This window comes from Ooceraea biroi, chromosome 2 (assembly GCF_003672135.1).
Source record: "Ooceraea biroi isolate clonal line C1 chromosome 2, Obir_v5.4, whole genome shotgun sequence".
Taxonomy (NCBI): domain Eukaryota; kingdom Metazoa; phylum Arthropoda; class Insecta; order Hymenoptera; family Formicidae; genus Ooceraea; species Ooceraea biroi.
In genome coordinates, this window is record NC_039507.1 from 12,845,656 (window position 1) to 12,860,767 (window position 15,112).

Genomic DNA, 15,112 nt, shown 5'->3' on the forward strand with positions numbered 1-15,112 from the left:
CATGTGGAAGCTAAGTTGAGAACTTGAACGATATAGTTTTACGAATTTACGCAACTTTACGGTCTTGCGCAATCAAAAACGATACGTATTTATGCTTAGGTAAAATTTATTCCACTAAAAGTACAAATTTTATAAATATATACGTAAATAATCAGATTAAGCATTAATTTATATACTATCACAATAGTTACTTGCAACTAAATAATCGACAGGATGACAACATCTACAAATTTACTCTCTATTACGTCCTGTTACACCTTCATATCTAGTCTCATTCTCATGAAAGACGATCTGCCAGCAGAATATGACTCTGTATACATCTACAGATATAGATTCGCGAAAGTTTGCGCTACGGGCGAGTTATCCATGAGCACGAGATAGGCAGGAATTTACTAAACCAATTCTGGAGTGGTGAGCACAACGGTGGCCGAGCCGGGCACGGTAATGAAAGCCGTGTTAACGCGCGATCCTGCACGCAACTTGGAGTGCACACTGGGCGCATAGACGATCAACTGCTCTGGAATATTCATCCAAGTCCTGGCGTCGACGGTGACCGGCGTGTCGGCGAAGTTAACCATGAGCGCCACGACGGATCGGTCGAGCCGTCGTACCACCCCCAAGATCTTCTCTGTGACCAACACGGTCTCCAGGGAGCCCCGCTCGATGACGGGTTTCTTCTTCAATCGCGTCAAGGACTTGAACACTTTGTAATGGGAGACGGACGCGATCTTTTGCGCCGCCAAATTCAGAGTCTTGTAATTGCTGTTCACCGGAAGCCACGTTTTGTTGCTAGTGGAGAAACCGGCGCTGATGGTGTTGTCCCATTGGAACGGCGTCCTCTCCGGATCTCGAGATTTCAGGTGATACCTGGAAACGCAAAACGGCAAAATGCAATTAAAATATTGGACAATTTATAGTCCGACTGGTATGGTTAAAGTTTGAATTAAGGAGACGCATGGTTTGCAAATAAAATAATATTGTTTGTGAATTCGAATTCCATATCTACGACACTGTGTAACAATATACGATTCTGTTCGGATTTATCTCGCGATAGTACCTGTCCGGTCCAGCGTTGCATCCAGCGGGATCCACGGTTTCCGCGTACGTGAAATTCCTGTCGACCATGCCGATCTCGTCGCCATTGTAAATCACGCTCACGCCGGGCAAAACGGTCGCCAGCATGGAGAGCTGATCGGCACGTTTCACGCCAAATCTCGAAGCCGCACGATGATTGTCGTGATTGCCCACCACCCAGTTCGCGACGTATGCAGGACCAGCAGGTACATGATTTATCCAACGATCTATCAAGCGTTTGAAATCAGCCGCACTGGACTTGTTGTTTAGATCAGCAATGAACATGAAGTTGAATGGCACCGTCGAGCCGGACGTGTAGTATAATATGGTGAGATTGAAGTCGGTATAGGCTTCAGTCAGGATCATTTTCGTGTCACTCCCCTTCGAGTGATTGTCCATCAGCTCCCTCCAGCTCTTGAGTACCTCGTAAGTCTCGGGGAGATTCTTCGTATAAATGTGATCCAACGTGTCGTAGTCGTCGTCAGGCAATCCCGGGACATTTCCACGGGGTTCGTCTAGAAAACGCGCGTCCTCATACATGTGGTTGATGGCATCAATGCGGAAACCCTCCACGCCCCGATTCATCCAGAAGCTCAACACGTTCTTCATCTCTCGTTGCAACGCGGCGCTACGGTAGTTGAGATCCGGCTGGCCACTGGCGAACTGATGTAGGTAATATTGCTTTCGTGTGGGGTTCCATTCCCAGGCGGAGCCTTGGAAGACGCTCAACCAGTTGTTCGGTGGCCTTCTGGTGCCGTTGACCATTTTTGCATCACGCCAAACGTAATACTCGTCGTAAGGCTTGATCCGTTGCACGCTCTTCTTGAACCACTCGTGTTCGTGAGAGCTGTGATTCGGCACGAAATCGAGAATTACTTTCAGCCCGAGAGACTTCGCCTTTGCCACGAGTTTGTCGAAATCAGCCAGAGTACCGTAATCCTTGTCGATGTCGGTGAAGTTGGCGATGTCGTAGCCGAAATCTACCTGCGGACTGGTGTAGATCGGCGACATCCATAACGCGTCCGCGCCGATGTCGGCGATGTGCTCCAGCTTGCTCGTAATGCCATTTAAATCGCCTATGCCATCCCCGTTACTGTCCTTGAAGCTTCTCGGATAGATCTGGTACACCAGACTGTTCTTGTACCAATCCTTGCCCGTCTTCGCGTCGGAAACCGAGCTGGTCAGAGCGACCAGTGCTGTGACGCAGATGCTCAGATGAAACATTGTGACTGTTTTACTCGGTTGTTTGATTCGTGCGCTTTTATATTACGAGCTTCTGAAAAATTCTCAATAACAGATGTGTTCTTTGTATATTATCACTTGCAGTTGATAAGCCCGTAGTTGCACAGGAATGACTAATTGATAATAATACGATAACTTGCATTCTTCGTAAATACGTCAATTGATAACAGAAGGTTTCTTATGCAATTCTTTTGCATCATTTGCAAACACAGCTGTGTTAATTACACGGAAATATTCCTGGCGTTAAAGTTTTACACAACAACTGAGAAATGTAGAACTTATTGCGGAGTTTAGTATTAGTTTTTAAACACAACATTCATAGGAGCGAGATGTTTGAAAAGAAGGAATCATTCGCTATACTTATCACGTGTATAGCACGTGAAATTATTCCAGTTTGTTATCTTTAATCTGTATACTTGTATTTAAACACAACATTCATAGGAGCGAGATGAAGGAATCATTCGCCATACTTATCACGTGTACAGCACGTGAAATTATTCCAGTTTTGTTATCTTTAATTTGTATACTTATACGGAATGAGAGATACCTTGATGCAATATTTGCTCGGGTATCACTGCTTAACTCGCCTTGAGGTAATCGATGCCGTTCCATAAAACATTTTACACGTGCTGCACGTTTCATGATGTATCGCCGGCGTATCGCAATATCGCGTTTGAAATCACAAAATAATGTTGCATTTCAAAACGAGCTGCAGCAGATTCCACCGACGCAACGCGGCGAGAGATCTCCCCGGAGCGAGGCGCCGGTTTCTCTTGATGATGCATTGACGTGCACGGGAATCGATTTTGCCGGCCACTTGAGAGAGATTCGCGGAATCGCTCAGAACCTGCGCGTTATTATAACTTGCTCTCTTAGACAGGAAGAGATTTGCAGTTTCCTGCGAAAAGGTATTGACCTTACCTTATTGCGCCTTATACCTTTGCGAACGCCGATAAGATTCTTCGAGTTGCGGCCACTTGAAAAATGGCAAACATTCAGAACCGCACCATTTCGCGTGTGCGAGGCGTTTATGCGTGTTACCCTCGTACCTGCTATCGCGGCCTACCCCTAATTACACGGGGGTGCGCGTTCGCCACTCGCATTTCTTACTTTCTTGTAAGTACGGCACCGCCGCACCGAGGGCCAATTTAACATTCGCACGCGCGGCCGCGCACCGAGCTTTCTATCGAGAATAAATTTCCCACTATCGTATGGACATCGTTGGAGAGCTTTTTCTATCTTTCATCACCTCTTACACCCGTGTCGAATATTCAGCGGAGAATTATGAAAATTTCTCGCTTTTATACCTGCGAACTTCAATGGCGCGGTACCGCCTTTGAAGCAAACGTTGTTCCGCGATAAAGTAACATCATTCTACGGGTGTAAGTTACATTATGCAGAGGATGCGGTAAAAAATTTTCATATAATCGGAAATTCGTGCCCTTCTTCGAGGCAGAAAAAAGATGCAATGGAGTGGTATTTCTTCGTACATTGAAAGATATTATTGTCCATGGCTTGACAATTCGCTTCTCATATTTTTCAAATGTCGAGTAATATTCTTACTCGACATTTGATGGACAGTGGATGAATCGGATAAACAGAGCAACAAGGAAAAAGTATCAAGTGTACGGAAAATTTTAGAAACCTTTTTCTACAAAGTGACATTCTGCACGAATCCTGCAGGATTCTCCGATAAAATTGTACAAGCAGTTTTGTTGCGAATGTATCGTTTTCCTTGTTACACGTCTCTTTGGCAAATTGTCCGATAAATGGAAAAGTGTGATATTCTGGACGAATCCTGCATGATCTTCCGATAAAAATGTATGATCATTTTTGCTGCGAATGTATGAGTTTCCTTGTTACACATCTCTTTGGCAAATTGTCCGATAAATAGAGATCTTATACAGGGTATTTCACATAAGGGTAAAAACCTTTCGCCCACAGATCACGTCAAATTGAATTAAAAAGTCCTGTATAGTCTCGTAAAGAGCCTCTTAATCAATTAGGCGAAAAAAAGCGAAATAATTGAAGCTTATTGAAGAAATAAGTTATCTGTAAGTGATAAAGATGCAATTGAAAATTTGTATAATACAAGTGTGGAGACTTTCAACCATATTTCTGTTCCTTAAATAAATTTTAAGAAATAAAAACGTTAGAACTACGGAGCGCGAAATCGCAAATCCGGTTTCATAAAGGCGAGAAGAAGCAATACGGCGATAATGCGTAAATTGGGCGCGTATTAAAAACGCAGTCTCCAGGGAACACAGGAACATTTCCGCATTCCGCGGAAAAATTTACTGTTACGAGTGCAGCGAGACGGTCGGGAAATATTACCGTCAGCAAGAATTCTCATACGACTACTACCGTGAAGTTTTGTCTCTCTCCGGGTGTTATTTATACGGGTAATTTTCTTCATGGCTTATAGCCAACTTAATTCATTCATTATCCGGACGGACGATAAAGACAATTTCGTCGAGATGATACATCATTCTTATTAGCGGAATTATTCTCACCGTCCTGCTTCCGTAGGAATTCATTCGAATTTTTGTTTTGCTCCGTGACGTTATTTATCATTATGTTAGCATGTTAGCATACCCCCGGGAAATGTGTTGAAACACATAAGCGCTCCATCTTCACTCGATTAAGCTTATCGTACGTGTAATATTTGGCGGCAAAACACATTAAGTTATTTTTAATTAACATTGCAGCGCTGCAACTGGTTTGTTCTGTGCGAACATTGCCCGTGCGCTCGCGTTTTTATTCTTTATAAGGCAACAAATTAATAAATAAAGCGCGTTTTTTAACACGCATAGACATCGCGACAAACATTTATTTATACGTAATCTCGAAATATATTCCATATTTAAGACACACGTGTATTTAATACAAAAATCGACTCGCGTTCTTATCAATTTCCGCAAAACAAAAAAGAAAAATAAACGACGTATGAACAAAACACAATTTCGCATCGTGCAAGTAATAAAGCACCCCGAACAGGCGAGTTAATGACGGGGTATCGGAACGCGATTATCTCGCTGATCTCAAAAATGATAGCTGTTTGGAATCGCGTCCTCTCGTGACGAGAGCCAATTTCCGTCGCCGCGCGCTCCCATCATCTAATTAAAGCCCGCTCACGTTGTATATCGGAGGGGGTGCACGCTTGATTTTCCGCATGATTTTCGGCGCGGCACGCTGTTAATTCTCGCGAGCTCCGAGAATCGCTTTTCACGATGTGCGATCGTGTTGTCGAAGGACGTTGGCGGAAACTGGGCATAGCTGGTGTAACGAGGCCACCTTATGTCAACCACCCTCAGAGCGATGGGGTAGTCAAACAACCCCCTCGCAGTTTACTGCCGTAATTAACTTCCCGGATTATTAGCCCTCGTTCGTGGGGATGGTGCGATTCTCTCTTTCTCTTTCTCTCTCTCTGTTCCTCTCTGCGGAACTCAGTCTCGAGTTCTTTCTCGCAACTCGCCGAGTCCTATGAGCTGCGTCCGGCGACACCGGTAAGTTTATCTCGCCAACTTTTGCGAAGTAATGTTTTCAGAAGTTGCTAAAAGTTCGAAGCGCGGAAGCCGTCGCATAATCATTTGGCGTTGCGCGAGAAACAAAAGAGATAGAGATACAGGTAGAGAAAGAGAAAGAGGGAGGGAGAGAGGGAGAGAGGGAAAGAGGAGGTGAGAGGGAAAGAAAGAGAGGGAGAGAGAGAGACTCACAAGCAGGTAACGAATAGTTATACTTTCTCTTGAAACTTCCGGTTGATCGAGAAACGTAAGATCGTTGGTACCAAGCAGTCGGCTGCTTCTCTCGGAATAGGCATGACGAAATGACCAATTTTCAAGCTGTCAAAGATTTTCGTATATCTTATTCAGAAACTGCGGTATCTCGTTTCCGCAGTGATGGGCGGCATCTGTTGCGTTTGCAGGCGATCGTCGACAGGTAGCACATTCCACCAGAATTCATGACATTCCTTCCATTTGCCGCGCGAACTTTCGTATCTAGATTTCGCCGAAGAATACTCCACTCCGTCCAACTTTGGATAAGCTCGAAGAACTACGTGGACACTTTAACATTTATTTTAAAAAGTTCCCTGCCACTGCACTAACATTATTAGCTTTCCGAAAGGGGATTCAAAGAAAAGTACATTCAAACACTATTTGGTTGCTCGGTTTTTTTACGCATTCGATAATCGCGTAAATGTTAAAATGTAAAAATATCCGATAATGGCGCATGTTTTATCGCACTTTATAAAACTCGAACTCACTTTGATAGTACCTACATATATTCATCAACGTTTCGTTAAATAAGTATTACGGCCGCGTTACACAATTAAACAAACGCACGCACGTCGAGTGATAACGAGGTGCACGGTGAACAACAAAGGTAACAACATTACACTGCGTTGTAAGCTGCAAATTGTAATTTCATACCGCTTAATCAGTAAGTAAAATAATATTTCGGCAATTGCAAAACACATTTTTACATAACGAGTAATTGTGTATTATTCAATTTTCGCAGTTGCGTAAATACCCAGCCAAAAATTGTCGAAAGCGCTTTTGGAAAAGGCTTACCCATATCAGTAAATGCGAATCTGAACACGAACAAAACAGAAATGCAATTTATTTTTAAACCTTTAATCCTCTGTACTCGCACACTACACGTGTAACAAAGCAACGTGTTGTACGCATCCGAGAATTGCGGCAAATTAAGTACCTGAAAAAAAGGCGGTAAAGGAGGTAAAGGAGGTCAAGGAAGATCTCGTGTGCGCTACTTTTCCGAGCTTTATTCTTTTCAGAATCCCAAGGTAGCTCAAAGATGCACCAAATTTAATTTCGTAATGTAAATGCGCGCGCGCATCGATATTACGAGCGGATAACGTCGCGCAAAAAGGGTTAAAAGAGTCACATCGAGCTGAAAAGGGATATTTCTGATTTCCGAGCTGGTGCTCGTTATAAAGTCAGACGTGACTTTGCGCGACCAGAGGGACTCTGAGCCCTATGCAATCCTGTACACCGCTATTTAAAAACTTCGCGCTGACTCAACGTCGACGAGTATCGCAGAAGCGCGTAATTCAAAGCCGCACGGATCAAGTTCTGGAACATCTTTCATTCCGTTCGTGCTTGTCCTTTTTCGTACCTTTCCTTTTTTTATAATTATGCGCCTCGCTGACAAAGAGTAGTGGTAGTAGTAGACCAGTCGTCGTCTCTTTCCGGCCATGAAATCGGCGGGGAGACGGCGGACTCCTCGAGGTCGGTCGACATCGCCGACCCTTTTCGGGAACTTTGTCGAGTTCCGATGTAAACGACTTCGAGGCACTGTCTGGCACTTCATTACACGACCACCGCATGCAGCCGTCGTAAAGGAAAGCCGGAAACTCCCTTGAGAGAGAGAGAGAATGAGCGAGAGAGACGTGAAATCACAGGCGGCATAGGCCGCGTGGGGCCTTCGCCGCTCGTTCACTTTGTATAGAAACAGCGTCGAACGGACGGAAACTGATTTTGCGGAAGACGCCCGGTAATGCGCATCGAATGTAATTTCAGGATAACGCGAAGTGGCAGCAGAGTCGCGGGAGAAGAAAGGGGAAACTAAAAGAAAACGCTGCGAGATATTTTCGAGAGTAAAGAGACTGAGCGAGAGACTCTTCTCGCGGGATTTATGGAGACAGCGGGTACAGGCAGAGTGCGGAATAAATTTTGCACGCGAGTACGTCGAGAAATAATGGTAATCAGCAAAAATTACGACAATTTCTACACTTTCGAATTAATCTGTTTGAATCCGTAAGCGACTGATAAAATATTCATTTACCCCTGTTGCCGTTCGAATCCTTCGTTTATTACATAGATACTAATAGAATTGATTTGAATTTACCTCGTAACGGTGGGTTACCTAATCCCATAAATGAATGAATATTCCGGATTAAGGTTCCCAGAATAAGATTTCTGGGTTACGATCAGAAATTGAATTTCAAGAGAAAAACTATAGCAAAATATAGAAAAAGTTATATTTACTAATTTAAGAATAATTAAAGATGCGATTGATACAAACATCTCGCCGGTGCGAGTATTTTGCGGAAGTTCAGCAAAGGTAGCTATTGATCCAGAGCGCAGAACGCTTTGATCTTCATCAGCAAGTGGTCTGTTTCAGCGTACAGGCACAAGGTGCTTTAGCTTGTCGCGTGCTTGACGCTTCCGGCAAGTATGACGGAGTAACGACGCCACGTTTTGCGAGTCGCGGGGGATTTCTCGTGCATCCGATAATGCGACGAACGAAAATCACCGATAACACCTATAAACACCCCCGGGAATACACCCCGACGCTACTCCAATAGCCGCCCCCTGTTTATATGCCCGAGACGCGCGGATTTCCGCGCGAAAGAAGCCCGTAGATCAGATAGTAAACCCATGAATCGAGTCACCGGGCCAGCACCGGGCCCCCATCGCTAGAAAATCGCGCTCTAAGGTGCGCGCGATCCCTTTATGTCGCCGCGCTTGGGCGGCCCGAAGAAGAACGGCTCCGTGGAAAGAAAAGAGGAAGGGTTGCGAGGGTGAGATGGGATATTTATGAGCCGACGACGAAAAATGTTTCACCGGTCTCCAGAGGGATCGCGAGGAACCCCTCCCTCCCGGTTTGCAAGGGGTACGATGCCGCATACCCAGCCGCACGTACAAGAAACGCGAGAAGACGCTCGTTGATGAGAAGCGATCGTCGAGAACGATCGTTCTTCTTCGGGACGATCGAAATGTCATTACGTGAATCCGCGCGTTTCACTACCGCGCGCGCGCGAGTAAAGCTCGGCGCGATGCATAAAATCCGCGCGACACTGCGATGCAGCTGCATCAACGATAAAATACGGCTCGGACGCGCGCTCGGCAAGCTAAAGAGAAAAATATTTCTCTTGCACAAGAGAGTGCGGCTTCTGCAAGGTGACGCGCGACGGTAAAGGAAGTTTTGCGCTGATATAATCGGAATTTTATCTCCTCCCGCGAAGCGTATTGTTGCATCCGGCAAGGCATCTTTATTGCCGCTGCGTAACTCGGGAGACGCTGAGGATTTTATCGGCCATCACAGTCGATATTACAACCGCGATAAATCTGCGTTTCTTTCTGCACTTTCTTGTACATACATCGAATGGAACGCCCCTCTCACGCTCTCTCGTATTGATCGATAAACCATTATATTTACCAAGCACCAAGCGCAGACAGTTGATTTATTAAACAAGTAGGTGCGAGCCTGTTTCGCAGAGACCGCTAATTACCGGAGGCGCGTAAGGTACGAGAGAAAACAGCGACCGTTGCATTCATAAATGATATCTATTTCCGTGATAATCACGTCTCGCGCGGACATTTCCGCGCCGGACTGCGCTCGCCGGGCAGTCTGTCGCAGCGTGTCCCGTAAACGTGAGCAATTAAAATAATTAGGAGGAATAATCTCGAGTGAAATGGCGTGCCGTATTCCCGGGCGCGCGCGCGGACGTGCGAGACGTGCACGAGCGGCCTGGAACGGCCATAATTAAAACGCACGGGGGTAGCAATGTACGTCTGCACTCTAATTCCGCTCGCGTACTTGCGAGCGTACGTGCACGCACTTTTGCCGCACGGCGAACGCGTCGATGACTCCTTCTCGGTGGCGAGCACTTGTTAGCGGCGTTTCTTCCGTTCGTGGATTTTCCCCGATTCAGCTTAGCGTTTTTTAATAACGTCGGGATCTCTCGAATGCACGTGGAAAAATTAGGCTTATATAAACACGCTCGGCGACGTTATTCATTAGACTCCTGGTCTAATGAAGCCAATGATATCACGCGACTTGACATTAATCGCTTCAGCAAGTAATCTGAAGATGACGAGGAGAATCTATTCACTCGAATGCTCGTTATATTATTTATCTTCGAATCGCAAGGAACGTGAATTAATTATTAAATTCACTGCGATTTCAAATGTCGTATCAATTAATTTGCGCTCGAGTTGTGCAGCCTCATGCTTCATAAATTCATTAGCAAAATAAATGACCGATTCATGAGAGATGCACAATTGATTAAAAAATAAATGACTTGGTGTGTTGGAAAAAGAACTCTCTCATTTTGTTCTTTATGCTTGTAAGATTAAAGTTAATTATCGGGAAATCAGGCTCGCTCCTCGAGCACATCAAAGACGAAAATGAACATAAAAACTCTTATCGTGCTACGTCTTCTCTTAATGGATTCATTTGCATTAAAATTATGCATGTAATCAAGTTCAAAATTAACATTCCAAAAGCCATTAATGGCACGTTGCAATACACACGATTCGCATAGCTAATGTAAAAAGAGCCCAAAGAGAAAGAGAGATAGAGAGAAAGGGAGGAAGGGAGAGAGGGAAAGGGTATTTTTCTCGTATAAAATTCATGTAATCTCTGCACGCGTTAATCATATGCGCGATTTCGCCATCAAAATGCAACGTGTATCTTACAGTGGAATAAATTAAGTGTCATGTGTATTTTTACGATTTCCCGTGTGTATGTTACAAAAGCTGTTCGTGCTTGTTTCAGAGCAACGCAACAACTTTATTAGTCACGCGTGTGTAAGGTACACGTGTAAATAGTAGTTTTAAATTAACATTTTAAATATATTTTCACATCAGTTTAAGGAATGCAAGTCGCAACAGTATCACAATACTGTAGGTGTTTTATTAAAATATAATATATATTTAATAATCGATAAACGCGTTTTCTCATCGCGGACTCTCATCTGTCGCTCATTATTTTCAACTGCTGTCTCTCTCGAAAACAATATTAGGCCGATCGTTTATTTGTCCCTGTTCCATTTCAGGCGTATTGTAACAAAAATACATCTACACGTTAGGTTCAAAATATTTCCCACAATAGGTTCACGGCTCGTTTCAACGTAGCGCCTACGTCGCGCAAAATTCGATTGCTGCTATTTGAATTTAAAGAGAATTTCGCGAGACCATGCCTAATGAGAGTAATCGCTACTGATCGCAATCGCATTTTCCAGACAGACTCCTGAGTCCTGAATATCCCAAGTTCTGCCGTGATGAATGCGTTCGGGTCGCCATCTCCGCATGCAGCTCGAGAAAAGAGAAAATCAGAATCCGACTGTGCATGAATAATCATCTGCTATCGCATTTCCTCTCATCCACCCCTCACCCGTCTAGGGACACATCCCACTGATATGTCCGATGCGGAAAAATAATTTATACGGCCGCGACAGTGCAGCGTGACAAGCCGAATCCGGCGTCGAGTATATTTATCAGCGCGCTGTCGATTGACCGTCGCCACCCCTAAGCGCGCGGCCTAAGGGAGGAAGCAGCATCTCCCAGCGTGTATCGACGCACGGGACGGATATACGACACTTTAAATACACGGCCAACACGGAGTCGCTAATCGTAACGAGCGTGCATTGTGCAAATTGGAGGATCCTTAATGGCTGGCGCAATTAGCGATACTGATGGCACGTGACGCACGCACATGCCGGGAAACCGCCTGCTTTCGTCTAGTCGCTTGTACATTCAACGACTATCGCTGATGCTGATGCCGCTACACAACGCGGCTGCATCAGCGCTGCAGCGAGCGAAAAAGGGAAAAAAACCACCCACATCTGATCGATGTATCGAAAATGTTTGCTCGCTTCGGGGCGGCGCGCTCGTGAGCAGTTGGGACCGATACGCGCGCGATACGCTTATGTGCTGACAGAAACGTTGTCGAATCTGTGTCATCGATCGGCGCCTCCCCTTTGGCTCGTGCGGATGCGCCGATAATTACGCGGATGCGATTCAAATAATCGAGATGATTGACGAGAGGGTATGCGCGCAAAGCGGGCCGTTACTTCTGCAACCGACGGAAGTATCAACGTCGGAGAGACGGAGAGACGGAGAGACGCGGGGATGGCGAGCATGGTCGAATCATTATCGCCGATCTCGCGTGTGATCTAAGAGGATTACTTCCGTCGATCATGGACGCATGAATGACGATGAATTCTCGAGCATCATGCGGTTGCGGCTGCCGATTTGCGCTCGTTGAAACGTGCGACTGTATAATGGCTGATTAATAATTAGTGCGGCGTTACGTTCCGATCAATATTACGCCATTTAGCTTCATGAAAGTATGGATATGCGCGCAATTGCGAATATTATTTTACAAAATCATGCCGGCGCGACCCTTCAACGACGACGAGACCCGTTAGTTATCTAAATCGAGTAATTTCCTCTGAACGCGACTGTTAATGCTGAATATTAAGTTTCTTTATCGAGTGTTTGCCGATATTGAATGTTCATCTGCTCGGATTATAACAATCATCGTTACGTTCACATTGTGCGATAAGTTTTTTAATAATCGTTTAAGTAATGCGATAATTACTTGCTGCGCGCACAGTGAATAAAATGATAAATGTCCGTTATTTATTTTATTTGCAAAGCTATCATTTTGCACTGCTCCTCGAAAGTTGTCTCTTTCCAGTTCGGATCTATATTAATTTCAGTACTTTAGCTATTAATAGCACGTTATATAAACAACATGGTAACGTAAACTACATATCCACTTGCTATCGAATAGCTCACATTCCCTTAATACGCAAGCATTCAGGTGGTTCCAGTACATACACATTATTGCAGAAGCACGTCGGTCCACAAGCGCAAAGCATATAGGCACATTGCGATATTGTCAGGCACATGTAAACAAGTTGTCGAATTATTAACGTTTAATCGAAATGCAACTCTGACAACCAAGCGGACTATATTCCACTTGCAGTTTTTTAGTGATACAACGAGCTAGATAACGAAATAAATAGGTAGAATGATGAAATAAAAGAACACGAATAAATCGCAATTTATGTGATTAATTAGCGCGACAGAGAAACTGATGAAAAGCTGCATTTTTTTCGATAAAATATTGGGTAACGCAATTTTCTAAATGGCTCTCTTGCAAAGAACACGTTTTCGTTAGGATAAACATGCATTTCACGTCACCGACTAATGTTGAGAAACTGATAACTGCAAATAGCTGTAATTAACAACCGAGATAGCTTAACTGGATATTACCCTAAGGAAATGGTAGGAAGTTCTAAGAGTTAATCTCTTTAAGACTGATTGGATGGAAAGAATTCTTTTCTCGCAGAAAAGGAGTAAAATGATCATGGGCATTAAGAGCTCATTCAACTTTTAAATTCAACTTATATTGAATTCTACTTATTAAACTCTGACATTGTGGAAGAGAATGGAGTAAAAGCGTTTCCGTTTTCTCTTTGTATAATATGTGCGTGCGCAATCTCGATTATTAAATATATATATATATATATATATATATATATATATATATATATATATATAATATTATGTATTATGTTCCATGTTTCCATAACGTGCGGTATATAAGCACGCATCGCAGAGCAGTCTTTCTTTCTTGAATTAGTCAACATGTACAACTGATACAAGGTATAAATAATTGAATCAATACATTATTGGAAATATGTAATACATTGAAGACACGTAATACATTTCCATTTAAATAAATTTCCTTTTTGAAATATTTTCCTTACGTCGTAGTATGATCTAATACATATTCATTGCTTCAGAAATTTCCATTTTTACGTCAAAGCATCGCGCCAACTAACGTCCTAATTCCGTCATGAGTGATATTTGAATTTGTTCGAAGATATATTGTCATGACATAAAAAAAACGTTACGACGGCGAAACACACGAAGCGTACAATGTTGAAATCTATACATAGCACTAGGCTTCGCAAGAATATCGCGTAATCTTTAAACGAATATCTCTCATATAATGTCCGTGCAAATATGGTCTGTATATGCGAGTATATATCTATATTTCTACGATTTCATGGAATTTTATTTCTATTAATTTTTAAATTTTACTTCAAGTTCAGAAATTGATATCAAGTTTCATCTCGCTTAGCTCAGTTTTGCGACACGTATATAAAGTGCTGCAGTTATACATTAATAAGAATAATTACTTTTTATGTAAATCACAATGTAAGAGAAATGTGTTTGCCGAGGTATTGCTACGTACAATATTTCTGCAAACTTTCCTTGCGTCACCTAAAAGGATATATGATATGCCCGAAGAAATGAAAACTGTAATCCGAGCAAACTTCGGTTATAGTTAAACATTTAGACACTTTCCACGGTGAAACGTGGCGAATGCATTGTTATAGATGAAACGTGGCAAAGTGCAGTAAAATGCAACGACGTTCGCCTGGATCGCGGAACCAAAAATAATGTGCGGAAAGGCGCTGGCGATATGCAAATCGTAGGTATCCCGGGCGTGCGGAACAATCGCGGTAGACCTTCAAGATTTTCCAGCGAAATGTGCATAAAGCAGCTTAATGATTATGACACTTTAATCCTCCGCGGAACTGCGCGCGGTAGTAAGATTCCAAATAAAGTTTCGCAGTACTTAACAACTTTTCGCTAAATCCAAAGTATCGTGCTGGAAGACTTGCCAAAAGGAACCGTCTAACTTCCTATGTGTCAAGTAATACTGGAAGTTTTGCATACAGAAATTAAAATAAAAAAAGAAATTACCAGACTCCATTCGGCGTACGTTAAAATATGTTTTCCATGAATTGTGTACTTTAAATGGCAAACGAGAGCTCCGAGAAGCGGACTCGCGTGACGATCAATGAAATAAAATCGCGATGTACTCCTTATTAGCTCAGCAGCAGCGAGTGGTAGAAACGCTTAAACGTAATGCGATTACAGTACGGATAAAAGAAACGCGCGCGCAAAACAGCAACGGAAGACACGAAAGCACGAGAGGCAAAAAGGCGGTTCCGGTACGCGCGTAC

General features: G+C 43.5%; 2 protein-coding genes across 4 annotated transcripts in view; one reads left to right on the forward strand and one right to left on the reverse strand.

The window, feature by feature from the left end:
- LOC105278943 (protein artichoke) overlaps nucleotides 1-15,112 on the forward strand; it is an 88,045-nt gene that overhangs the window by 45,941 nt on the left and 26,992 nt on the right. The gene's annotated exons all lie outside the window — the stretch shown is intronic.
- LOC105278942 (maltase 2) lies at nucleotides 89-13,546 on the reverse strand. The gene is made up of 2 exons (XM_011338407.3): nucleotides 1,058-13,546; nucleotides 89-867 (listed from the first exon to the last, which is right to left on the reverse strand). Exons 1-2 carry the CDS (start codon nucleotides 2,296-2,298, stop codon nucleotides 393-395), a joined length of 1,716 nt encoding a protein of 571 aa, XP_011336709.2. The 5' UTR covers nucleotides 2,299-13,546; the 3' UTR covers nucleotides 89-392.